General features: G+C 46.2%; 1 protein-coding gene across 1 annotated transcript; it reads right to left on the bottom strand.

Annotated features, from left to right (window-relative positions):
* Positions 1–233: 233 nt before the first annotated feature.
* LOC135531286 (oxysterol-binding protein-related protein 3-like) lies at positions 234–27,484 on the bottom strand (the record flags this gene model as incomplete). Its single annotated transcript, XM_064959408.1, has 13 exons — positions 234–870; positions 6,059–6,181; positions 10,054–10,180; positions 13,298–13,442; positions 15,411–15,555; positions 17,961–18,039; positions 19,677–19,740; positions 19,861–19,998; positions 23,708–23,827; positions 24,470–24,594; positions 24,790–24,880; positions 25,888–26,025; positions 27,374–27,484. Coding segments are annotated over 13 exons (1,503 nt in total), but the record flags the coding sequence as incomplete, so codon positions are not given.

The raw sequence follows: 27,484 nt of genomic DNA, 5'->3' as shown, positions 1-27,484 counted from the left end.
CAACACAGGACAGTCCAGGTGGTGATAGCCTGGTTCCCTCCTCAGGTCACCACAACACAGGACAGTCCAGGTGGTGATAGCCTGGTTCCCTCTTCAGGTCACCACAACACAGGACATTCCAGGTGGTGATAGCCTGGTTCCCTCCTCAGGTCACCACAACACAGGACAGTCCAGGTGGTGATAGCCTGGTTCCTCCTCAGGTCACCACAACACAGGACAGTCCAGGTGTTGATAGCCTGGTTCCCTCCTCAGGTCACCACAACACAGGACAGTCCAGGTGGTGATAGCCTGGTTCCCTCCTCAGGTCACCACAACACAGGATAGTCCAGGTGGTGATAGCCTGGTTCCCTCCTCAGGTCACCCCAATACAGGACAGTCCAGGTGGGGATAGCCTGGTTCCCTCCTCAGGTCACCACAACACAGGACAGTCCAGGTGGGAAAAGCCTGGATCCCTCCTCAGGTCACCCCAATACAGGACAGTCCAGGTGGGGATAGCCTGGTTCCCTCCTCAGGTCACCACAACACAGGACAGTCCAGGTGGGAAAAGCCTGGATCCCTCCTCAGGTCACCCCAATACAGGATAGTCCAGGTGGGGATAGCCTGGTTCCCTCCTCAGGTCACCCCAATACAGGACAGTCCAGGTGGGGATAGCCTGGTTCCCTCCTCAGGTCACCACAACACAGGACAGTCCAGGTGGTGATAGCCTGGTTCCCTCCTCAGGTCACCCCAGTACAGGACAGTCCAGGTGGGGATAGCCTGGTTCCCTCCTCAGGTCACCACAACACAGGACAGTCCAGGTGGGAAAAGCCTGGATCCCTTCTCAGGTCCCAGTAAGTGTTGTTGCTAACCCAGGTGTCGTCCTTTGATTTCCTGTGGACAACAGAAAGATATATTCTTTACCTGAACTGAATAATGAAATACCTTCTAAAAAGAATCAACAACAAAAAGATCATGATGCAAAACACAGCCTCATCATCATCATCAGCCTCATCATCATCACCACATTTTTGCTTTTTACTATAAGTGCTCTTTCTTGAAACCTTGACTGTTGACATGTGTGGATTAACAGTGGACTAATGAACAAAATACTCAAATGTGACTGTTTTGTAACTATGCCTTCAACACTCACAAGCTTGCCAACAGAAGTGAATGGAAACTGAGAACCAGCTACTGAAAATGGAGAAACCTAATGTTCCCATGGACATGTTACGTGACTAGTGTGTCTGTTGTGGTACTTGTACATCTATACAGGTACATCCATATTGTGTTATAAACTGGGTGGTTCGAGTCCTGAATGCTGATTGGCTGAAAATGACCATTATACCACGGCTAAGGGCTGTATCCAGACACGTTGTGTCATGCATAAGAACAGCCCTTAGCCGTGGTATATTGGCCATATACCACACCTCCTCCTGCCTTATTGCTTTAATAAACCCAGTGGGAATAAATGCAGGTGGAGTTTAGCTGTGGAGATGTATTAGAACAGGGCCCCTTTATAAGAAAAATAAAGTCTAGACCCAATGTTATTCTGCTACCAAATACGTTTTGTTATTATCATTTATATGAACCCTCAATTTAATTGTACGTATTCTCTTTTACAGAAAGGGCCCGATTCCGACCTGAGTTAAGCGCGAGTAAATGGAACATAATTATCTGAACTTGAACTGAAGCATGAGAATAGCGTGATGTTCACCTGCTATTCGTTTTGGGTGGAGATTGAATACATGAAGGTGTGGCAGAGGTGTGTCTGCAGATACGGGGGATTCTGACCACTTTTATGCGCTAGGAAACTATGAATAAGGTCTAGCAAACCTACCGATTCCAAGTGGAAAAAGCATCAGATTGCTTTTGCTTTCCAATCAAAAAAGAACCATTCTCCATGCACTGTAATTTACAACTTGATCAGAGCTATTGATTAGAGCTAGGTAAATGAGTACTTGATTAGAGCTAGGTAAACGAGTACTTGATTAGAGCTGTTGATTAGAGCTTGGTAAACGAGTACTTGATCAGAGCTATTGATTAGAGCTAGGTAAATGAGTACTTGATTAGAGCTAGGTAAACAGTACTTGATTAGAGCTGTTGATTAGAGCTTGGTAAACGAGTACTTGATCAGAGCTATTGATTAGAGCTAGGTAAATAAGTACTTGATTAGAGCTAGGTAAATGAGTACTTGATAAGAGCTGTTGATTAGAGCTAGGTAAACGAGTACTTGATCAGAGCTATTGATTAGAGCTTGGTAAATGAGTACTTGATAAGAGCTGTTGATTAGAGCTAGGTAAACGAGTACTTGATAAGAGCTATTGATTAGAGCTTGGTAAATGAGTACTTGATAAGAGCTGTTGATTAGAGCTAGGTAAACGAGTACTTGATCAGAGCTATTGATTAGAGCTTGGTAAATGAGTACTTGATAAGAGCTGTTGATTAGAGCTAGGTAAACGAGTACTTGATAAGAGCTATTGATTAGAGCTTGGTAAATGAGTACTTGATAAGAGCTATTGATTAGATCTTGGTAAATGAGTACTTGATAAGAGCTATTGATTAGAGCTTGGTAAATGAGTACTTGATAAGAGCTATTGATTAGAGCTAGGTAAAGGAGTACTTGATAAGAGCTATTGATTAGAGCTTGGTAAATGAGTAATCAGTTTGGATGAGGGGATTGTAAATATAAATGACACTTGTTTTTAGATCTATTTGACATTATAATCACTGGAGACGAATGTGAAACCAGTCATATGGCAGCAAACGGAAACATTTCAACATGTTAACTTTCTCACAGAAAACTCCACAAGAAAATGTGTTGGTAAACGGGATTACATTTATTCAGCGCAAAAGCCTGAGAGGTGGGTAGGAAAGGTGTGCGTAAGAAAACGGGTCATTTACAAAGTCGGAATCGGGCCCAAAGTGAATAGATCCAATTGATAGCAACCGAATCGCACATTGTATCAGACTTCCCAAACAAAGACAACCCCATGTGCATCAGTGTCTTCCTCTGGGAGTCAACCACTTGTTTCTAGCATCGCAGAGTTATGTGTCATTATAGATCGGTTTATACAATTGCTCATTTGTAAAAAATAAAAATAAAAATACTGCATATACTGTATAGTAAAAAAAGAAAAAAAATCCCTCAAATCAAGGAATGTCCCGCGACCACTAGGTTGGGAACCCCTGTACCCACGTGTACTCGCACACCCCGAGAGCTTCTGGTCAGCGGGGTGGTGGCACCGGGATCCTCATCTCTCCCAAGTGGTCATTCTCTCTTTCTCCCCTTACCCATCTGTCTATCGCCTCCTTTGAATTCCATGCTGTCACAGTTACCAGCCCTTTCAAGCTTAACATCCTTATCATTTATCGCCCTCCAGGTTCCCTCGGAGAGTTCATCAATGAGCTTGATGCCTTGATAAGCTCCTTTCCTGAGGACGGCTCACCTCTCACAGTCCTGGGCGACTTTAACCTCCCCACGTCTACCTTTGACTCATTCCTCTCTGCCTCCTTCTTTCCACTCCTCTCCTCTTTTGACCTCACCCTCTCACCTTCCCCCCTACTCACAAGGCAGGCAATACGCTCGACCTCATCTTTACTAGATGCTGTTCTTCCACTAACCTCATTGCAACTCCCCTCCAAGTCTCCGACCACTACCTTGTATCCTTTTCCCTCTCGCTCTCATCCAACACTTCCCACACTGCCCCTACTCGGATGGTATCGCGCCGTCCCAACCTTCGCTCTCTCTCCCCCGCTACTCTCTCCTCTTCCATCCTATCATCTCTTCCCTCTGCTCATACCTTCTCCAACCTATCTCCTGATTCTGCCTCCTCAACCCTCCTCTCTTCCCTTTCTGCATCCTTTGACTCTCTATGTCCCCTATCCTCCATGCCGGCTCGGTCCTCCCCTCCCGCTCCGTGGCTCGACGACTCATTGCGAGCTCACAGAACAGTGCTCTGGGCAGCCGAGCGGAAATGGAGGAAAACTCGCCTCCCTGCGGACCTGGCATCCTTTCACTCCCTCCTCTCTACATTTTCCTCCTCTGTCTCTGCTGCTAAAGCCACTTTCTTCCACTCTAAATTCCAAGCATCTGCCTCTAACCCTAGGAAGCTCTTTGCCACCTTCTCCTCCCTCCTGAATCCTCCTCCCCTCCCCCCTCCTCCCTCTCTGCAGATGACTTCGTCAACCATTTTGAAAAGAAGGTCGACGACATCCGATCCTCGTTTGCTAAGTCAAACGACACCGCTGGTTCTGCTCACACTGCCCTACCCTGTGCTCTGACCTCTTTCTCCCCTCTCTCTCCAGATGAAATCTCGCTTCTTGTGACGGCCGGCCGCCCAACAACCTGCCCGCTTGACCCTATCCCCTCCTCTCTTCTCCAGACCATTTCCGGAGACCTTCTCCCTTACCTCACCTCGCTCATCAACTCATCCCTGACCGCTGGCTACGTCCCTTCCGTCTTCAAGAGAGCGAGAGTTGCGCCCCTTCTGAAAAACCTACACTCGATCCCTCCGATGTCAACAACTACAGACCAGTATCCCTTCTTTCTTTTCTCTCCAAAACTCTTGAACGTGCCGTCCTTGGCCAGCTCTCCCGCTATCTCTCTCAGAATGACCTTCTTGATCCAAATCAGTCAGGTTTCAAGACTAGTCATTCAACTGAGACTGCTCTTCTCTGTATCACGGAGGCGCTCCGCACTGCTAAAGCTAACTCTCTCTCCTCTGCTCTCATCCTTCTAGACCTATCGGCTGCCTTCGATACTGTGAACCATCAGATCCTCCTCTCCACCCTCTCCGAGTTGGGCATCTCCGGCGCGGCCCACGCTTGGATTGCGTCCTACCTGACAGGTCGCTCCTACCAGGTGGCGTGGCGAGAATCTGTCTCCTCGCCACGCGCTCTCACCACTGGTGTCCCCCAGGGCTCTGTTCTAGGCCCTCTCCTATTCTCGCTATACACCAAGTCACTTGGCTCTGTCATAACCTCACATGGTCTCTCCTATCATTGCTATGCAGACGACACACAATTAATCTTCTCCTTTCCCCTTCTGATGACCAGGTGGCGAATCGCATCTCTGCATGTCTGGCAGACATATCAGTGTGGATGACGGATCACCACCTCAAGCTGAACCTCGGCAAGACAGAGCTGCTCTTCCTCCCGGGGAAGGACTGCCCGTTCCATGATCTCGCCATCACGGTTGACAACTCCATTGTGTCCTCCTCCCAGAGCGCTAAGAACCTTGGCGTGATCCTGGACAACACCCTGTCGTTCTCAACTAACATCAAGGCGGTGGCCCGTTCCTGTAGGTTCATGCTCTACAACATCCGCAGAGTACGACCCTGCCTCACACAGGAAGCGGCGCAGGTCCTAATCCAGGCACTTGTCATCTCCCGTCTGGATTACTGCAACTCGCTGTTGGCTGGGCTCCCTGCCTGTGCCATTAAACCCCTACAACTCATCCAGAACGCCGCAGCCCGTCTGGTGTTCAACCTTCCCAAGTTCTCTCACGTCACCCCGCTCCTCCGCTCTCTCCACTGGCTTCCAGTTGAAGCTCGCATCCGCTACAAGACCATGGTGCTTGCCTACGGAGCTGTGAGGGGAACGGCACCGCAGTACCTCCAGGCTCTGATCAGGCCCTACACCCAAACAAGGGCACTGCGTTCATCCACCTCTGGCCTGCTCGCCTCCCTACCACTGAGGAAGTACAGTTCCCGCTCAGCCCAGTCAAAACTGTTCGCTGCTCTGGCCCCCCAATGGTGGAACAAACTCCCTCACGACGCCAGGACAGCGGAGTCAATCACCACCTTCCGGAGACACCTGAAACCCCACCTCTTCAAGGAATACCTAGGATAGGATAAAGTAATCCTTCTCCCCCCTTAAATGATTTAGATGCACTATTGTAAAGTGGCTGTTCCACTGGATGTCAGAAGGTGAATTCACCAATTTGTAAGTCGCTCTGGATAAGAGCGTCTGCTAAATGACTTAAATGTAATGTAAATGTAGAGTGCTCATATCCTGTCTGTCAAATGGCCACGTCCGTGACAGTTTAGGCATCGCCCTGTATACAGCTGTAGGAGTTCACCTGAAGAATGTGGGTTGATGTGTCATGGTGTTTTCCTCCAGGACTCTGCGTCTGTCTCTCTGCTGCTGTTCTATCTTCTGTTTCTGTTCCTCTGCTGCCTCTACGTTGCCCTCCTCTAGCAGCCTGGTACACACACACACACACACACACACACACACACACACACACACACACACACACACACACACACACACACACACACACACACACACACACAAATGGATTCATTTGGATAAACAATAAAGCAAACCCAACTGTGTATGGCAGAGGTGGGCAAACATTTTGACTCGCGGGCCACAATGGGTTCTAAAATTTGACAGAGGGGCCGGGCCAGGAGCATTTGGAGGGAGTGTTTGGGCCGGATATACTAAAGCATTAAATGTAGTGTGTGCAAACCTCATAGCACAGTAAGAACACTACAACCCAATTTATTAACTGTCTTTCAAATGTGAAAAATAGCCCTTATCAGTTAATAAATTTGTCTCAAGGAATATGCAAGATATGGCATTTACATACTATTTCGGAGATACTGGGAGGAGGAAATGTAAATAGATTAAAATAACATACGCACTGTGATTTATCAAGATTGCGTCTGTTTTTAATAAGTTTCAATCGAAGGTGCAAAGTTAAAGAAATCAACATTTATTGAAAAATGGAATCACTTTCAACATTCAAAACATATTATTACACAACGAAATACTCAAGCTCAATAATATCTACTTGTGTTAAACTCCGCAAAATCATGGATGGATTGTCCTGACCGCGCGCTCTACAAACTCGCCACGGACGCCCTCGCCTTCACGCGCAAACAGTACACGTGTATCGTTGCCAAGCACACAGACATAGGCTGTATTAAATATCAGCTGAAAATTTAAATTTAAATTAAGAGCGATGTGCGGCGTGTTAATTAAGCTACTGTACCGCTGCTGTGCGTAAATGCGCATTGCTCTTAATTAAAAGACGCACTTCCAAACTTTCCATATGCATTTTTTCATAATGCACTCTTTCAAAAATGCACTCTTTCAAAACTCGCCTTCGGAGAAAGGCTTGCTAGCCTTTGCTAATTTGAATGCCAGCAAATAACTTGCCTTGGTACTTGACTCTTGAATTGCAGTTTGTCGGTGAAAAAGTTCTGTTGACTCTGTAAATTAGCTGCCAACCTCTGAGCTGTAGCCGCCCGTTCTTGTGTTGACTGCTTGCTAGCATAGTTTGCATGCTTCATGGCAAAGTGACGGCTGATATTGTACTCTTTGAAAACCGCAACAGCTTCTTGGCATATCAGACATACAGCCGTTGATCGGACTTCAGTGAAGAAGTATTTTGTTGTCCACTCCTTATTAAACACTCGGCATTCGCTGTCCACTTTCCTTCTCTTTGGTCCGCTCATTTTCACAGAAGGGCTTAATGGTGACGTGAAACGAAGTGAAAATTAAAGTGAAATAAAGAGAAATACGCGCCACTCCAACAACGGTCAATGTGTTTTGAGTGCGCCATCTATTGGGGAAACGTGGGTATTGCAGGGAAAGGGGAAAAAAGGAGGTTTTTACTATAATTTGGACAAGTTCGGCGGGCCGGATTAAAAAGCCTAACGGGCCGTATGTGGCCCGCGGGCCGTAGTTTGCCCATGTCTGGTGTATGGTGTAATAATGATCACTGTAATACGAAACTGCATTGGCAAATGCACATTTCTACATTGTTATACCATGCTGGTCCCTACGCCATGCTGGTCCCTACGCCATGCTGGTCCCTACTCCATGCTGGTCCCTACGCCATGCTGGTCCCTACGCCATGCTGGTCCCTACGCCATGCTGGCCTCTACGCCATGCTGGCCTCTACGCCATGCTGGCCCCTACGCCATGCTGGCCCCTACGCCATGCTGGTCCCTACACCATGCTGGTCCCTACACCATGCTGGTCTTTACGCCATGCTGGACTTTATGCCATGCTGGTCCCTACACCATGCTGGTCCCTACACCAGGCTGGTCACTACACCATGCTGGTCTTTACGCCATGCTGGTCCCTACACCATGCTGGTCTTTACGCCATGCTGGTCCCTACACCATGCTGGTCCCTACACCATGCTGGACTTTACACCATGCTGGTCCCTACACCATGCTGGTCCCTACACCATGCTGGTCCCTACACCATGCTGGTCTTTACGCCATGCTGGACTTTACGCCATGCTGGTCCCTACACCATGCTGGTCCCTACACCATGCTGGTCTTTACGCCATGCTGGCCCCTACACCATGCTGGTCCCTACACCATGCTGGACTTTACGCCATGCTGGTCCCTACACCATGCTGGTCCCTACACCATGCTAGTCCCTACACCATGCTAGTCCCTACACCATGCTGGACTTTACGCCATGCTGGTCTCTACGCCATGCTGGTCCCTACACCATGCTGGTTTTTACGCCATGCTGGTCCCTACACCATGCTGGACTTTACACCATGCTGGTCCCTACGCCATGCTGGTCCCTACACCATGCTGGCCTCTACGCCATGCTGGCCTCTACGCCATGCTGGCCCCTACGCCATGCTGGCCCCTACGCCATGCTGGTCCCTACACCATGCTGGTCCCTACACCATGCTGGTCTTTACGCCATGCTGGACTTTATGCCATGCTGGTCCCTACACCATGCTGGTCCCTACACCAGGCTGGTCACTACACCATGCTGGTCTTTATGCCATGCTAGTCCCTACACCAGGCTGGTCACTACACCATGCTGGTCTTTACGCCATGCTGGTCCCTACACCATGCTGGTCTTTACGCCATGCTGGTCCCTACACCATGCTGGTCCCTACACCATGCTGGACTTTACACCATGCTGGTCCCTACACCATGCTGGTCCCTACACCATGCTGGTCCCTACACCATGCTGGTCTTTACGCCATGCTGGACTTTACGCCATGCTGGTCCCTACACCATGCTGGTCCCTACACCATGCTGGTCTTTACGCCATGCTGGCCCCTACACCATGCTGGTCCCTACACCATGCTGGACTTTACGCCATGCTGGTCCCTACACCATGCTGGTCCCTACACCATGCTAGTCCCTACACCATGCTAGTCCCTACACCATGCTGGACTTTACGCCATGCTGGTCTCTACGCCATGCTGGTCCCTACACCATGCTGGTTTTTACGCCATGCTGGTCCCTACACCATGCTGGACTTTACACCATGCTGGTCCCTACGCCATGCTGGTCCCTACACCATGCTGGCCTCTACGCCATGCTGGCCTCTACGCCATGCTGGCCCCTACGCCATGCTGGCCCCTACGCCATGCTGGTCCCTACACCATGCTGGTCCCTACACCATGCTGGTCTTTACGCCATGCTGGACTTTATGCCATGCTGGTCCCTACACCATGCTGGTCCCTACACCAGGCTGGTCACTACACCATGCTGGTCTTTATGCCATGCTGGTCCCTACACCATGCTGGTCCCTACACCATGCTGGTCTTTACGCCATGCTGGTCCCTACACCATGCTGGTCCCTACACCATGCTGGACTTTACGCCATGCTGGTCCCTACACCATGCTGGTCCCTACACCATGCTGGTCCCTACACCATGCTGGTCTTTACGCCATGCTGGACTTTACGCCATGCTGGTCCCTACACCATGCTGGTCCCTACACCATGCTAGTCCCTACACCATGCTAGTCCCTACACCATGCTAGTCCCTACACCATGCTGGACTTTACGCCATGCTGGTCTCTACGCCATGCTGGTCCCTACACCATGCTGGTCCCTACACCATGCTGGACTTTACACCATGCTGGTCCCTACACCATGCTGGACTTTACACCATGCTGGTCCCTACGCCATGCTGGTCCCTACGCCATGCTGGTCCCTACGCCATGCTGGTCCCTACGCCATGCTGGTCCCTACACCATGCTGGTCCCTACACCATGCTGGTCTTTACGCCATGCTGGTCCCTACACCATACTAAGACAACGGTGTGTTACTGTACAGTAGCACTCTGTCTCTCACCTCTGGTCGAGCCGTAGCCGGGTGTCTGTGGGAGGCAGCAGCAGTTTCAGTGAAGGGTCCAGCTCATTGAGCTCCATAGCAAACTTAGTGAAGCCGTAGTACTGCTCGTGGTCAGCCGGCATGGCATCTGAGAACACACACACACAGAGACACACACAGAGACACACACAGAGACACACACAGACACACACACCAGAGACACTCTTTTACATCCCAGGGAGATGATTCTATAAACTACAGAGTAAGGAATGCCATTTATGTAATTAGCAACAGTGGTGTAAAGTCCTGAAGTAAAAATACTTTAAAATACTTCAGTCATCCCTACTGCCTCTGATCTGGAGGACTCACTAAACAGAGAACATCCCTGGTCATCCCTACTGCCTCTGATCTGGAGGACTCACTAAACAGAGAATATCCCTGGTCATCCCTACTGCCTCTGATCTGGGGGACTCACTAAACAGAGAACATCCCTGGTCATCCCTACTGCCTGATCTGGGGGACAAACATGCGTTGTTTTTAGATGATGTCTGAGTGTTGGAGGGTGACTCTGGCTATCCGTAAAGAAAAAACAAGAACATTGTGCCGTCTGGTTTGCTTAATATAAGGAATTTTATGATTTATACTTTTACTTTTGATATTTAAGTATATTAGATCAATTACATTTACTTTTGATACTTAATTATATTTAGAACCAAATACTGTTAGACTTTTACTGGGTGATTTTCACTTTCACTTTTTACTTACAGTATATTAATATTGTTTAGCTTCAGACACATATTGTTCTAAGATATTTACTGGTATAAATAAAGATATAGAGATAGAGAGTAATTATGTCAATGTGATATTTCAGTTTCATTTTTTGTAGAAAAAAATAACAATAAAATAAAATAAGTGTTTTTGCTTTGTCATTATGGTGTATTATGTGTAGATTAATGAGGGGGAAAACTATTTAATTCATTTTAGAATAAGGCTGTAACGTAACAAAATGTGGAAAAAGACAAGGGGTCTGCACTGTATCTACTAGTAGACATCAAGATAAAGACACAAGGGGTCTGAACTGTATCTACTAGTAGAAATCAAGATAAAGACACAAGGGGTCTGCACTGTATCTACTAGTAGAAATCAAGATAAAGACACAAGGGGTCTGCACTGTATCTACTAGTAGAAATCAAGATAAAGACACAAGGGGTCTGAACTGTATCTACTAGTAGAAATCAAGATAAAGACACAAGGGGTCTGCACTGTATCTACTAGTAGAAATCAAGATAAAGACACAAGGGGTCTGAACTGTATCTACTAGTAGAAATCAAGATAAAGACACAAGGGGTCTGCACTGTATCTACTAGTAGAAATCAAGATAAAGACACAAGGGGTCTGCACTGTATCTACTAGTAGAAATCAAGATAAAGACACAAGGGGTCTGAACTGTATCTACTAGTAGAAATCAAGATAAAGACACAAGGGGTCTGCACTGTATCTACTGGTAGAAATCAAGATAAAGACACAAGGGGTCTGAACTGTATCTACTAGTAGAAATCAAGATAAAGACACAAGGGGTCTGAACTGTATCTACTAGTAGAAATCAAGATAAAGACACAAGGGGTCTGAACTGTATCTACTAGTAGAAATCAAGATAAAGACACAAGGGGTTTGAACTGTATCTACTGGTAGAAATCAAGATAAAGACACAAGGGGTCTGAACTGTATCTACTAGTAGAAATCAAGATAAAGACACAAGGGGTTTGAACTGTATCTACTGGTAGAAATCAAGATAAAGACACAAGGGGTCTGAACTGTATCTACTGGTAGAAATCAAGATAAAGACACAAGGGGTCTGAACTGTATCTACTAGTAGAAATCAAGATAAAGACACAAGGGGTCTGAACTGTAACTACTGGTAGAAATCAAGATAAAGACACAAGGGGTCTGAACTGTATCTACTGGTAGAAATCAAGATAAAGACACAAGGGGTCTGAACTGTATCTACTAGTAGACATCAAGATAAAGACACAAGGGGTCTGCACTGTATCTACTGGTAGACATCAAGATAAAGACACAAGGGGTCTGAACTGTATCTACTAGTAGACATCAAGATAAAGACACAAGGGGTCTGCACTGTATCTACTGGTAGACATCAAGATAAAGACACAAGGGGTCTGAACTGTATCTACTAGTAGACATCAAGATAAAGACACAAGGGGTCTGAACTGTATCTACTAGTAGAAATCAAGATAAAGACACAAGGGGTCTGAACTGTATCTACTAGTAGACATCAAGATAACTGTATCTACTAGTAGAAATCAAGATAAAGACACAAGGGGTCTGAACTGTATCTACTAGTAGAAATCAAGATAAAGACACAAGGGGTCTGAACTGTATCTACTAGTAGAAATCAAGATAAAGACACAAGGGGTCTGCACTGTATCTACTAGTAGACATCAAGATAAAGACACAAGGGGTCTGAACTGTATCTACTAGTAGAAATCAAGATAAAGACACAAGGGGTCTGAACTGTATCTACTAGTAGAAATCAAGATAAAGACACAAGGGGTCTGAACTGTATCTACTAGTAGACATCAAGATAAAGACACAAGGGGTCTGAACTGTATCTACTAGTAGAAATCAAGATAAAGACACAAGGGGTCTGCACTGTATCTACTGGTAGACATCAAGATAAAGACACAAGGGGTCTGAACTGTAACTACTGGTAGAAATCAAGATAAAGACACAAGGGGTCTGCACTGTATCTACTGGTAGAAATCAAGATAAAGACACAAGGGGTCTGCACTGTATCTACTGGTAGAAATCAAGATAAAGACACAAGGGGTCTGAACTGTATCTACTGGTAGAAATCAAGATAAAGACACAAGGGGTCTGAACCGTAACTACTGGTAGAAATCAAGATAAAGTCACAAGGGGTCTGAACTGTATCTACTAGTAGAAATCAAGATAAAGACACAAGGGGTCTGAACAGTATCTACTAGTAGACATCAAGATAAAGACACAAGGGGTCTGAACTGTATCTACTAGTAGACATCAAGATAAAGACACAAGGGGTCTGAACTGTATCTACTAGTAGACATCAAGATAAAGAGATCATTTAAAAATCAACTGTACGGATAAGAAAAGTATGAATACTCCCAACCGATGGGCTAAACATGTAAAGCCCTGATCTGTATCATGTGTAGGTCAAGACACTGGGCTCAGTATAACAGGTGCAGGCTGTTATTACAATCATACATACTGGCTCTCCAGATGCAGGTGGCAGAGGGGGGGTCTCCACAGTACACCCCCTCGTTCCACTTCCCAAACAGTCTGTGGATGACCTTCCCCTTGTGGTCTGTGATGGTGCCCTCCACCTCGTTAACACTCGAGTTCCAGTACTTGGCCTGTACACAGGGAGGAATGCATAACATTGTTATTGAATATCAAGCCCTGGACAAAATATTGCAATATACACCTAGAAAGAAATATGCTATCTAGAACCTTAAAGGGTTATTCGGCTGTCCCCATATGAGAACCCTTTTTGGTTCCATATAGAACCCTTTCCACAGAGGGTTTTTAAATAGAACCAAAAAGGGTTCAACCTGGAACCAAAAAGGGTTCTACCTGGAACCAAAAAGGGTTCTACCGGGAACCAAAAAGGGTTCTCCTATGGGGAAAGCTGAAGAACACTTTGGACCCTTTTTCTAAGAGTGTATAGGGAATAGGTTTCCATTGGGGACAGGCCCTAAATTAATCTTATTTAATAGTTATCAGGTTTAGTTTGTCTGTCGTTCTGATCTATGAGTCACTGTGGGTAAGAAGAGTCATAATAGATCTTTATTTTCATCTTTATATACCAGCCAGTGGATGGCAGTGTTGAGTTATCTATGTTCAAACGCAACATGCTGAACCAGTAGAGTACAGTAGTTTACAATGAGAACCACTGAGGAGATGAGGGGACATGAGAAGAGAGGAGAGGAGAAAGGAGAGAGATGAGAGAGGAAAGAGGAGAGAGGGGAGAGATGAGCGGGGTGATAGGAGAGGAGAGAGGAAAGAGGGGACAGGGTAGAGGCGAGAGGGGAAAGAGGAGTGGGGAGAGGAGAGGGGTAGAGATGAGAGAGGAAAGAGAGGACAGGGTAGAGAGGAGAGAGGAAAGAGAGGACAGGGTAGAGGGGAGAGGGGAAAGAGGAGTGGGGAGAGGAGAGGGGGTAGAGATGAGAGAGGAGAGAGGAGAGGGGAGAGTGGAGAGGAAAGAGGAGAGGGGGTAGAGATGAGAGAGGAGAGGGGAGAGTGGAGAGGAAAGAGGAGAGGACAGCATCGTAGAGGACAGGACAGGAGAGGAGAGGGGAGAGGACAGGACAGTAGAGGACAGGAGAGGGGAGAGGAGAGGAAAGGAGAGGAGAGGGGAGAGGACAGGAGAGGAGAGGACAGGAGAGAGGAGAGGACAGGAGAGAGGAGAGGACAGGACAGTAGAGGACAGGAGAGGGAGAGGAGAGGAAAGGAGAGGACAGGAGAGAAGAGAGGAGAGGACAGGACAGTAGAGGACAGGAGAGGGAGAGGAGAGGAAAGGAGAGGACAGGAGAGGACAGGAGAGGGAGAGGACAGGAGAGGGAGAAGACAGGAGAGAGGAGAGGACATGAGAGGAGAGAGGAGAGGACAGGACAGTAGAGGACAGGAGAGGGGAGAGGAGAGGAAAGGAGAGGACAGGAGAGAGGAGAGGACAGGACAGGAGACGACAGGAGAGAGGAGAGGACAGGACAGTAGAGGACATGAGAGGGGAGAGGAGAGGAAAGGAGAGGACAGGAGAGAGGAGAGGACAGGACAGTAGAGGACAGGAGAGGGGAAAGGAGAGGAAAAAGGACAGGACAGGAGAGGAGAGGAAAGAGGACAGGACAGGAGAGGTTATATTGCATAATGAGCTCCTACATGTCTTGACCTGGCATCCTTCTACACTGCAGTAGACCTTTCAACTCCTCAGAGACGAACACCAATTACCTGTCAGCTTTTGGAATGGCCTCTACGAAGTTCAACTTCAAAACGCAGAGATGCATGGAGTTGTTGTTCATTCAGGGGGAAGGCCATGCACAGTGTGTGTGTGTGTATGTGGAACACAGTTTTGACTAATTTAAGCTTTTAACAACCCTTTCATCAACCTGCATCACTTATAAAGAAGCATTTCCACTCAGCTTGCAGCTTTCCAGTGTCCAGTTAGACTGGAGAGTGGCTGGATATCTCTCACTGAAAAGCAGCTTTATTACTGCCATGGCCAGGGGGGACTCACACACCCAGATACTGACTGCTCTAAATATCAGGTTAAACAGGTGGAATATCCCCTCCGGTTTACACCCCCACACACACCCCCCGTCTCTCACCTTGATGAAGGTGACCTTACACTGGCAGATATCAGTGCTGGTGTTCCTGATGGAGATCTCTCCATAGTGTTCTATCCAGCGCTGCCCACTCAGGATGTTGTGGATGCAGGACGTGACCTTGTTCCACTCATAGTGGTCCCCAAACCTGCAGGACGGGGAGAGGGCGTGTCACAATATGTTTGTGTTTCAGTGTGTGTGTGTGTGGTGTGTGTGTGTGTGTGTGTGTGTGTGTGTGTGTGTGTGTGTGTGTGTGTGTGTGCACGCGCGGGCGCGCATGCGCACGAGATAAGACGCAGGTCACTGTATAAAACAACAAAAGTACCTTTAATAGAATTAAATCAGTCTACTATCAGTCTACTATCAGTCTGTTATCAGTCTACTATCAGTCTACTATCAGTCTACTATCAGTCTATTATCAGTCTATTATCAGTCTGTTATCAGTCTACTATCAGTCTACTATCAGTCTATTATCAGTCTACTATCAGTCTACTATCAGTCTGTTATCAGTCTACTATCAGTCTACTATCAGTCTATTATCAGTCTACTATCAGTCTGTTATCAGTCTGTTATCAGTCTACTATCAGTCTACTATCAGTCTACTATCAGTCTATTATCAGTCTACTATCAGTCTACTATCAGTCTATTATCAGTCTGTTATCAGTCTGTTATCAGTCTACTATCAGTCTACTATCAGTCTATTATCAGTCTATTATCAGTCTGTTATCAGTCTATTATCAGTCTGTTATCAGTCTACTATCAGTTTGTTATCAGTCTGTTATCAGTCTATTATCAGTCTACTATCAGTCTACTATCAGTCTACTATCAGTCTGTTATCAGTCTACTATCAGTCTACTATCAGTCTACTATCAGTCTACTATCAGTCTGTTATCAGTCTGTTATCAGTCTACTATCAGTCTGTTATCAGTCTACTATCAGTCTGTTATCAGTCTACTATCAGTCTACTATCAGTCTACTATCAGTCTGTTATCAGTCTACTATGAGTCTACTATCAGTCTGTTATCAGTCTACTATCAGTCTGTTATCAGTCTGTTATCAGTCTGTTATCAGTCTACTCTCAGTCTGTTATCAGTCTGTTATCAGTCTGTTATCAGTCTACTATCAGTCTACTATCAGTCTACTATCAGTCTACTATCAGTCTACTATCAGTCTATTATCAGTCTGTTATCAGTCTGTTATCATTCTGTTATCAGTCTGTTATCAGTCTATTATCAGTCTACTATCAGTCTGTTATCAGTCTGTTATCAGTCTACTATCAGTCTATTATCAGTCTGTTATCAGTCTACTATCAGTCTATTAGCAGTCTATTATCAGTCTGTAATCAGTCTACTATCAGTCTACTATCAGTCTGTTATCAGTCTACTATCAGTCTACTATCAGTCTGTTATCAGTCTGTTATCAGTCTATTATCAGTCTACTATCAGTCTACTATCAGTCTGTTATCAGTCTGTTATCAGTCTGTTATCAGTCTGTTATCAGTCTATTATCAGTCTACTATCAGTCTACTATCAGTCTGTTATCAGTCTATTATCAGTCTGTTATCAGTCTACTATCAGTCTACTATCAGTCTATTAGCAGTCTGTTATCAGTCTACTATCAGTCTATTATCAGTCTACTATCAGTCTATTATCAGTCTGTTATCAGTCTACTATCAGTCTACTATCAGTCTACTATCAGTCTATTATCAGTCTATTATCAGTCTACTATCAGTCTGTTATCAGTCTGTTATCAGTCTGTTATCAGTCTGTTATCAGTCTGTTATCAGTCTATTATCAGTCTACTATCAGTCTACTATCAGTCTACTATCAGTCTGTTATCAGTCTGTTATCAGTCTGTTATCAGTCTGTTATCAGTCTACTATCAGTTTGTTATCAGTCTGTTATCAGTCTATTATCAGTCTACTATCAGTCTACTATCAGTCTATTATCAGTCTACTATCAGTCTACTATCAGTCTGTTATCAGTCTGTTATCAGTCTATTATCAGTCTGTTATCAGTCTACTATCAGTCTATTATCAGTCTATTATCAGTCTACTATCAGTCTATTATCAGTCTATTATCAGTCTGTTATCAGTCTACTATCAGTCTGTTATCAGTCTGTTATCAGTCTGTTATCAGTCTGTTATCAGTCTACTATCAGTTTGTTATCAGTCTGTTATCAGTCTGTTATCAGTCTACTATCAGTCTATTATCAGTCTATTATCAGTCTACTATCAGTCTACTATCAGTCTGTTATCAGTCTGTTATCAGTCTATTATCAGTCTATTATTTATTTGAGTGATATCTGGACATTGACAAACAGGTTTGGGGGTCTGGTGGGACCATGGATGTAATGGCTAGTTGGTCAGTAAGGGCGGTCTGGTTGAACCATGGATGTAATGGCTAGTTGGTCAGTAAGGGGGTCTGGTGGGACCATGGATGTAGTGGCTAGTTGGTCAGTAAGGGGGCCTGGTTGGACCATGGAGACAGTGGCTAGTTGGTCAGTACGGGTGGTCAGGTAGAGTGAAATTGAGAGGGACAGTAAAGCACTCACCCTGGCAGCATCACATGGGTGGTGCCCACAGGAACTATTTCCATAGACTTCCCCCAGAACTTGTTTTTCCACCTCATGTCTAAAGACATCACAGGAAAGACAACAGCAGGGTTAGTGCATCCAAGAGGAACTGCCTCCAGCTTTAGACTCATAGCTGGTATGGTTGGTTAGGGCCTAAAGCTTTAGACTAATAGCTGGTATGGTTGGTTAGGGACTCCAGCTTTAGACTAATAGCTGGTATGGTTGGTTAGGGACTCCAGCTTTAGACTAATAGCTGGTATGGTTGGTTAGGGACTCCAGCTTTAGACTAATAGCTGGTATGGTTGGTTAGGGACTCCAGCTTTAGACTAATAGCTGGTATGGTTGGTTAGGGACTCCAGCTTTAGACTAATAGCTGGTATGGTTGGTTAGGGACTCCAGCTTTAGACTAATAGCTGGTATGGTTGGTTAGGGACTCCAGCTTTAGACTAATAGCTGGTATGGTTGGTTAGGGACTCCAGCTTTAGACTAATAGCTGGTATGGTTGGTTAGGGACTCCAGCTTTAGACTAGCTGTAATAGCTGGTAAGGAAAATCTCTTGCCCCTAGTTATAAACCCAGTGTCTGTGTCAGGTGAAAGGGTGAGTATCAGGTGAAAGGGTGAGTATCAGGTGAAAGGGTGAGTATCAGGTGAAAGGGTGCGTATCAGGTGAAAGGGTGAGTATCAGGTGAAAGGGTGAGTATCAGGTGAAAGGGTGAGTATCAGGTGAAAGGGTGCGTATCAGGTGAAAGGGTGAGTATCAGGTGAAAGGGTGTGTATCAGGTGAAAGGGTGTGTATCAGGTGAAAGGGTGAGTATCAGGTGAAAGGGTGTGTATCAGGTGAAAGGGTGAGTATCAGGTGAAAGGGTGTGTATCAGGTGAAAGGGTGAGTATCAGGTGAAAGGGTGTGTATCAGGTGAAAGGGTGAGTATCAGGTGAAAGGGTGAGTATCAGGTGAAAGGGTGTGTATCAGGTGAAAGGGTTAGTATCAGGTGAAAGGGTTAGTATCAGGTGAAAGGGTGTGTATCAGGTGAAAGGGTGAGTATCAGGTGAAAGGGTGAGTATCAGGTGAAAGTGTGTGTATCAGGTGAAAGGGTGTGTATCAGGTGAAAGGGTGTGTATCAGGTGAAAGGGTGTGTATCAGGTGAAAGGGTGAGTATCAGGTGAAAGGGTGTGTATCAGGTGAAAGGGTGAGTATCAGGTGAAAGGGTGTGTATCAGGTGAAAGGGTGAGTATCAGGTGAAAGGGTGAGTATCAGGTGAAAGTGTGTGTATCAGGTGAAAGGGTGTGTATCAGGTGAAAGGGTGTGTATCAGGTGAAAGGGTGAGTATCAGGTGAAAGGGTGTATCAGGTGAAAGGGTGTGTATCAGGTGAAAGGGTGTGTTTCAGGTGAAAGGGTGAGTATCAGGTGAAAGGGTGTGTATCAGGTGAAAGGGTGTGTATCAGGTGAAAGGGTGTGTTTCAGGTGAAAGGGTGAGTATCAGGTGAAAGGGTGAGCATCAGGTGAAAGGGTGAGCGTCAGGTGAAAGGGTGTGTTTCAGGTGAAAGGGTGTGTTTCAGGTGAAATGGTGAATATCAGGTGAAAGGGTGTGTATCAGGTGAAAGGGTGAGTATCAGGTGAAAGGGTGAGTATCAGGTGAAAGGGTGAGTATCAGGTGAAAGGGTAATAGTTTGTAGAGGACCATGGTGTTGACTTACCTTGCCAGAATATGTAGTTTTTAGAGTCAGCGTGGCATGCTGATATAGGTGGGTGATGGCTGACCTGAGAACAGAGATAAAGAATGGCAGGCTTGTACTTGATGGATCAAACCCTATGAATTCTTCAGATGTGGGACAAATACTTCCAGGTCATATTTAGGACATGTGGGTCTGTGTATAGTACCTGTTCTGCTACAAATCGGAGGCCCTTGTCGGGGCGGTCACACTCATAGGTCTCCCCCAGGACCGGGTTGAAGGGCTTCCCTCCCGCTCGGTGGTAGCTGGACGCGTACCCCGACACTGCAAACGTGGCTATGTACACCTACAGACAGACAGTTAACCACAGACAGACAGTTAACCACAGACAGACAGACAGTTAACCACAGACAGACAGACAGTTAACCACAGACAGACAGACAGTTAACCACAGACAGACAGACAGTTAACCACAGACAGACAGACAGTTAACCACAGACAGACAGTTAACGACAGACAGACAGACAGTTAACGACAGACAGACAGACAGTTAACGACAGACAGACAGACAGACAGACAGACAGTTAACGACAGACAGACAGACAGTTAACGACAGACAGACAGACAGTTAACGACAGACAGACAGACAGTTAACGACAGACAGACAGACAGGCAGACAGACAGACAGACAGACAGACAGACAGACAGACAGACAGACAGACAGACAGACAGACACAGACAGACAGACAGAGACAGACAGACAGACAGTCAGACAGACACACACACACAGTAGTTAGTGAGTCAAAACACATATCAACCCAAGAATGACATGATGACAGTTTTTATGGATGACAGAAAGTGCAAAGTGGAACCAGTTGGATAGAGGACTTGGCCCAAAGCCTGTTTCAGCCCTCAATGGCGCTGTCTGTGCTCTCCATTCTCCAAAGATGACCCGAGCCGGAGATGAGCCCTCTGGTACATCTCTATGAGATAAGAGGTCGTCCCACCATAATTACCCCTGGGGGTCCGCAGGAGAACTGTTTGTAGTGAGTTTGTGTCCAATGGACCATTCAATAACCCTTCATTCTAACATCTGATCATTGCTGGTGAAATTCCCACTCAATTTCCCACATATATAGATATAATTGGGCTCCCGAGTGGCGCAGCATCTCAGTGCTAGTGGTGTCACTACAGACCCTGGTTCAAGGCTGTATCACAACTGGCCGTGATTGGGAGTCCCATAGGGCGTGTCGTCCGGGTTAGGGTTTGGTCATTGTAAATGAGAATTTGTTCTTAACTGACTTTTCTAGTTAAATTAATAAAATGTAAATAATTTCCTCTCCATTTGAGTAGAATGGGCCTGATGACCTCAGTAATGTGAAACTGAATGGGAGAGGCTGTGTCCAAATGGAACTCTATTTAGTGCACTACTTTTAATCACGGCCCATAGGGAATAGGGTGTCATTTGAGAGGAAGCCAGAATGGCTGGCTGGCTGAGTGGATGCTGTCTGGATCTGGATGTTTCCTCTGATAGGCCACACTGGGCCAGGGGAAAAAGCACTCATCATCATCATCATCATCACCATCTCCTCCACTCCACAAAGACCCTGATGGGACAGATGTCTTCAGCTGCCTGCTGCCTCTCCTCTTCAACGCAGACTACAGCTGTCTTCATCTGCCTGCTGCCTCTCCTCTTCAACACAGATTAGAGCTGTCTTCAGCTTCCTCTCCTCTTCAACACAGATTAGAGCTGTCTTCAGCTGACTCGCCTCTCCTCTTCAACACAGATTACAGCTGTCTTCAGTTTCCTCGCCTCTTCAAAACAGATTAGAGCTGTCTTCAGCTGACTCGCCTCTCTTCTTCAACACAGATTAGAGCTGTCTTCAGCTTCCTCTCCTCTTCAACACAGATTAGAGCTGTCTTCAGCTTCCTCTCCTCTTCAACACAGATTAGAGCTGTCTTCAGCTTCCTCTCCTCTTCAACACAGATTAGAGCTGTCTTCAGCTGCCTCTCCTCTTCAACACAGATTAGAGCTGTCTTCAACTGACTGCTACCTCTCCTCTTTAACACAGATGATAGTTGCAAAATTCCCAGGTTTTTCAGAAATCTTTAAGAACTATGTAATGTCATCTACTATATGAGTATATGTACTGAGCTGTACCAAGGAGGTGCATCGCTGAAGAGCCCCAGGGCTCCATCCTAGGTCCTTATCCTTCAGCCTCTACATCAACAACCTGTCTTCTATGTGAAAGGGAGTGGACACCCGCATGTATGCTGATGATACAGTCCTTTACACCTGTGGTGATCTCGGAAACCCGAGAACTAAAACCACGCGTAATTGCGTCAGTTGTGTTAAATCAGTTTCCCAAACTAAGTCCTGGGGACACCAAGAAGCGTACATTTAGTCATCACCCTTGCACTATAGAGCTGATTCAAATAATCTGAGCTTGATGATGAGTTGGTTGTTTGAATCCGCTGTGTAGTGCCTGGGGAAAAAACTAAATGTGCACACAGGGGGGGCCAAGGAGGACTGGGTTTGGGAGCATGTTGTAATTAAACACAAGTACTGTACCTCTGTCTGTAACTAATGCCTAGCTATTGATTAATGTAGCATTACCGTACCTCTGTCTGTAACTAATGCTTAGCTATTGATGAATGTAGCATTACTGTACCTCTGTCTGTAACTAATGCCTAGCTATTGATTGATGTAGCATTACTGTACCTCTGTCTGTAACTAATGCCTAGCTATTGATTGATGTAGCATTACTGTACCTCTGTCTGTAACTAATGCCTAGCTGTTGATTAATGTAGCATTACTGTACCTCTGTCTGTAACTAATGCCTAGCTATTGATTGATGTAGCATTACTGTACCTCTGTCTGTAACTAATGCCTAACTGTTGATTGATGTAGCATTACTGTACCTCTGTCTGTAACTAATGCCTAGCTATTGATTGATGTAGCATTACTGTACCTCTGTCTGTAACTAATGCCTAGCTATTGATTGATGTAGCATTACTGTACCTCTGTCTGTAACTAATGCCTAACTGTTGATTGATGCTTGGCTCTGCCTGCTGATAATGCAGTGAGAGGAGGAAGAGAACACACAATCATAGCGATGATCCATGAGGTGAACTAGAGAAAAGGGCAGAGGTGTCAATAAATATAGGCTGCATCCCAAATAGCACCCTATTCCCAAGTGCACTACTTTTGACCAGAGTCTTAATGGGTATTAGGGAGCCATTTGGAACGCAGCCTGTATTTAGTGACACCTCTTCCCTTTTCTCTAGTTCACCTCATGTATCATCGCTATGACGCCCACCTCTCTGACAAACTGACAAACTCCACTCAACTTCTATTGGTCGGGGAGTCTGGAAGCTGTGGGTCTCGTTCTGGTCCTTCACACTGAGCTACTGCAGCCGGTAACACACATTCATCATTTCAAATGGAACAAACGCTCTGCAGGAAATATATTCCACACAGATTTATTACCGCAGTGAGGTCCCATGTCTTCAAAGGCTTTCATCAAATGTCTCTCGCTTTAGAAAAACTGGTCAGTGAATACAAAGTGCCATCAAATCAGCGAAGTGCTGATCCTAAATCCTCAATCCATTTTAGGAGTCATATACAATTGCTGATAAACAATTATATGCACAAAAGCAGAAAACCAAACAGATCATTTGTACCAAGTATTTAAAACGGAGCGAGCCGAGGCACACTACTGGCTACAGCTGAAGTGTCCAATCAGGATCCAGCCAGTGGGAATGAAATGTAATTTCTCCTCAAATGTCCATAGGACATTACAGCACTACCGTGAAGAGTGTGTATTATTCACCATTTGTGCAGAAGGAGTCTTGTGTGCTCAGATGTGTGAATCTGTTCGGTGTGTGTATGTGCTGGGTCCCATTGTGAAAGTGCTACTATGTCAGTGTGTGTGTATTTAGAGCATATTCTCTCTCCATACCCTCAAAGGAGTCCAGTGTGTGTGTGTGTGTGTGTGTGTGTGTGTGTGTGTGTGTGTGTGTGTGTGTGTGTGTGTGTACACATCCCCTCTCACCATGCGTTCAAAGGGGTCCTGTGTGTTAGCAGCTCTGTCCAGCAGCTCGCTGTACTCCAGCTCCTCACACAGTCTCTGCAGGGTGTTGAGGGGCTCGTTCAGCTGAACAGGCATAGCCACCTGAATAATCACAAGAACACATTTACACAGCAATCACAAAGCTAGATTTGGTCACCTTCATAAGAAAACAAATGTAGTAATTATGTAATAATGTCACGTAAACCAAATAGAATAATGTAAGTAACATAATAAGACATTTAGTAATGTTTAGAGCTCTACGTAGGTGTCACGTCCTGGTCGAAGTATATTGTTTTTGTCTGCATTTATTTGGTCAGGCCAGGGTGTGACATGGGTTTTTGTGGTGTGTTTTGTCTTGGGGGTGTATAGCATAGTCTATGGCTGCCTGAGGCGGTTCTCAATCAGAGTCAGGTGATTATCGTTGTCTCTGATTGGGAACCCTATTTAGGCAGCCATATTCTTTGAGTATTTCGTGGGTGATTATTCCTGTCTCTGTGTTTGTTGTCACCAGATAGGCTGTATAGGTTTTCACCTTCCGTTTGTTGTTTTGTATAGTTCGTTTTTTCATCGTCATTAAACATGTATCAGAAATACCACGCTGCATTTTGGTCCGCTTCTCTTCCACCAGACGAAAGCCGTTACAGTAGGCAGAGACAAATCACAAACACAACTAAAAACCAACACAATAGACAGAAATAAACCAACACACAGGAGACAGAAATAAAGCTATAAGTCCATGGATACCTTGGAGAGGTCTTTCCCTATGTTGTTCTTAAGGATGTTCCATAGACTGATGTTACTGGTGTTGGGGCTGGCCGACGGGAGGCACGACCTGCGTCTTCTCAGAAGGGCCCCGGTCTCTTCACAGCCTGGAGGGTGGAGGGTTATGATCAGGATATTAGTGGTCATAACTACTGTATGTCAATACATAACCAGGAAAACATGTCCCAAATTGCACCCTATTGTACTAGTGTTGAACAGAGCTATGAGCCCCGGTCAACAGGAGTGCATTATACTGGGAATAGGGCGCCACTTGAAACACACATGGTAGAGTGTCCCCTTACCCGAGTTAGGTCTCTCCGTCTCGTTGCTGAAGTTGTCCATGGAGATGTTGTCGCTGACGTTGTCACTGATGTATGAGTCATCATCAGAGGCCTGCAGGATAAAGAATAAATCCCAGATTATCATTAGTGGTCAAATATACCTTTTTTACAGCGCCCACCTGAGAGATGTGAGAACCAGGAAACAGGAAGCTGTCAGGTCCCTTTCAACATCCTGTCACAACATATGGGAACATCCTTTAAATGGTGCCCTAAATGGGGAATAGGATGCCATTTGGGATGCATTCAGTGGGTTTGAGAACGGAGGGGGAGGGAGACGGTCGGTCCCAGAGAAGACACTGACTAATGTACACCTCAGCTCCTCTCCTCTCTGCAGTAAGGGTATGTTATTTTTAGATGGGGGTAATTAACTTTCACACAGGAACAGAAAACATACTGAACATGTCCTGTAGCTCAGAGCTCTGACTGGAGGTGCCTCATTAAGTCTGAAGCCAGAAGTGGGTCCAGACAAAGTATCCTCCAGTTCTCTGTCTGTTACTCCTCTCTCTCCCTCCTCCCTCCTCATCCCCCTCCCTCCTCTCTTTCTCCTCCTCCACTCCTCATCCCCCCCCTCCCTCCTCTCTCTCCTCCCTCCTCTCTCTCCTCCTCCCTCCTCATCCCCCTCCCTCCTCTCTTTCTCCTCCTCCCTCCCCAACCCCTCCTTCTTCTTTTCCTCCTCTCTCTCTCTCTTCCCCTCCTCATCCCCCTCCCTCCTCTCTTTCCTCCTCTCTCTCCTCCTCCCTCCTCATCCCCCTCCACCCTCACTTTCCTCCTCTCTCTCTCCCTCCTCCCTCCTCCTCTCTCCTCATCCTCCTCATTCCCCTCCCTCCTCTATCCTCCCTCCTCATCTTCCTCCCTCTCCTCCTCATCCTCTCTCCTCATCCCCCTCCCACCCTGTAGCCTCCCCTTGCTCCTCTATATCCTTCTCTTCCCCGATCCTCCCTCCCTCCTCTCTTTCCTCCTCTCTCTCCCCTCCTCCCTCCTCCTGCTCCCTCCTCCTCTCCTCCTCCAGTATTGACTGGTTTCAACAACAGAGAGAGAGCAGCCCAGTCAGACACTGACCTCGTTTTCTGAGGAGCTGGCAGACAGTAGAACCTCCTGAGCATCGAAAAACTCTGACAGAGACTCTGTGATGGACGCTCTGCTCTCATTGGACGCCTGGTGAACTAGGGGGTGGGATCCATCGGTGGAGTCTTGCTTCTAATAAGAGGAGAACATAATGTCAGTTAGGTTTAGGCTTAGATTAATTCAGTTAGGTTTAGGCTCAGATTAATTCAGTTAGGTTTAGGCTTAGATTAATTCAGTTAGGTTTAGGCTCAGATTAATTCAGTTAGGTTTAGGCTTAGATTAATTCAGTTAGGTTTAGGCTCAGATTAATTCAGCTAGGTTTAGGCTTAGATTAATTTTAACTCATTCTTCTGTTACTGTCTGAAACAATAAACCATGATTAAACATGTACATTTCCAAAGAATAGCATGACTGTGTGAATTGAACACACATACAGGTTGTGTCTCAAATGTACCTTATTCCTGTTATAGGGCAGTACTGTTGACCAGGGCCCAGAGGGGGACCCAGACAGTACTGTTGACCAGGGCCCAGAGGGGGACCCAGACAGTACTGTTGACCAGGGCCCAGAGGGGGACCCAGACAGTACTGTTGACCAGGGCCCAGAGGGCGACCCAGACAGTACTGTTGACCAGGGCCCAGAGGGGGACCCAGACAGTACTGTTGACCAGGGCCCAGAGGGGGACCCAGACAGTACTGTTGACCAGGGCCCAGAGGGGGACCCAGACAGTACTGTTGACCAGGGCCCAGAGGGCGACCCAGACAGTACTGTTGACAGAGGGCCCAGAGGGGGACCCAGACAGTACTGGGAGCTCCGGAGGGTACCAATGGACTCCCTGTTTGTTTGTGTGTGTGTGTGTGTGTGTGTGTGTGTGTGTGTGTGAGAGAGAGCTCTTAAGGATAACAAATGACTCTTATGACTCTGAACAGAAGGAGAGGTGTTTACAACTAACAATCCCCTCAGTCTAATCAGTTGTTGTCTCAACACTCAGCTTGATAAGTAGGAGTTGGAGCTGTCAACACTAAGCATCCATATTGTAACAGTTAGGAGTAGAAAACACTGCTGAACCTGTTACTCTGTAACAACTAAGGAGATGTTGTGATGATAACCACTCATCATTACAGAGGGGCTGAACAAGCAGTGAGTGGGACAACACCTGTTGTATTGGGACTAAGGCCAGCAGATTATAAAATGTGTCAGATGCTATTATAATCATATAGCCTGTTCTCAGTGGATAATAATGCCAATGATGATGATCACGGTTGTAAAAGTCTGTTAAGTTTCCAGGTTTTTCCAGAAATCACAGTTTAGATTCCTAGAATTGGGAGGGAATATTCATAAAATCCAGAATCCTCTGGAATCCAGAATCCTCTGACACCCAGAATCCTCTGACACGTTAGCGGAATTTTGTAAACCTGATGATGCTGATGTGGGAGGGAGGGTGTGTCATCATGCACGTCATCATGCACGTCCCACACCCACCTGTAGGGGACCAGAGAGGTTTATGAGCCCAGTGGAGGGTTCTGGGACGCAGCTGGACTCAGCGTGAATGTTGCTCAGCCGCTCTCTCAGTTCAGAGTTCTGGGCTATAGC

The sequence above is a fragment of the Oncorhynchus masou genome, unplaced genomic scaffold, assembly GCF_036934945.1.
Source record: "Oncorhynchus masou masou isolate Uvic2021 unplaced genomic scaffold, UVic_Omas_1.1 unplaced_scaffold_1572, whole genome shotgun sequence".
NCBI lineage: Eukaryota > Metazoa > Chordata > Actinopteri > Salmoniformes > Salmonidae > Oncorhynchus > Oncorhynchus masou.
Note: the sequence above shows the minus strand (reverse complement) of the source record. Positions and strands in the feature narration are given on the sequence as shown.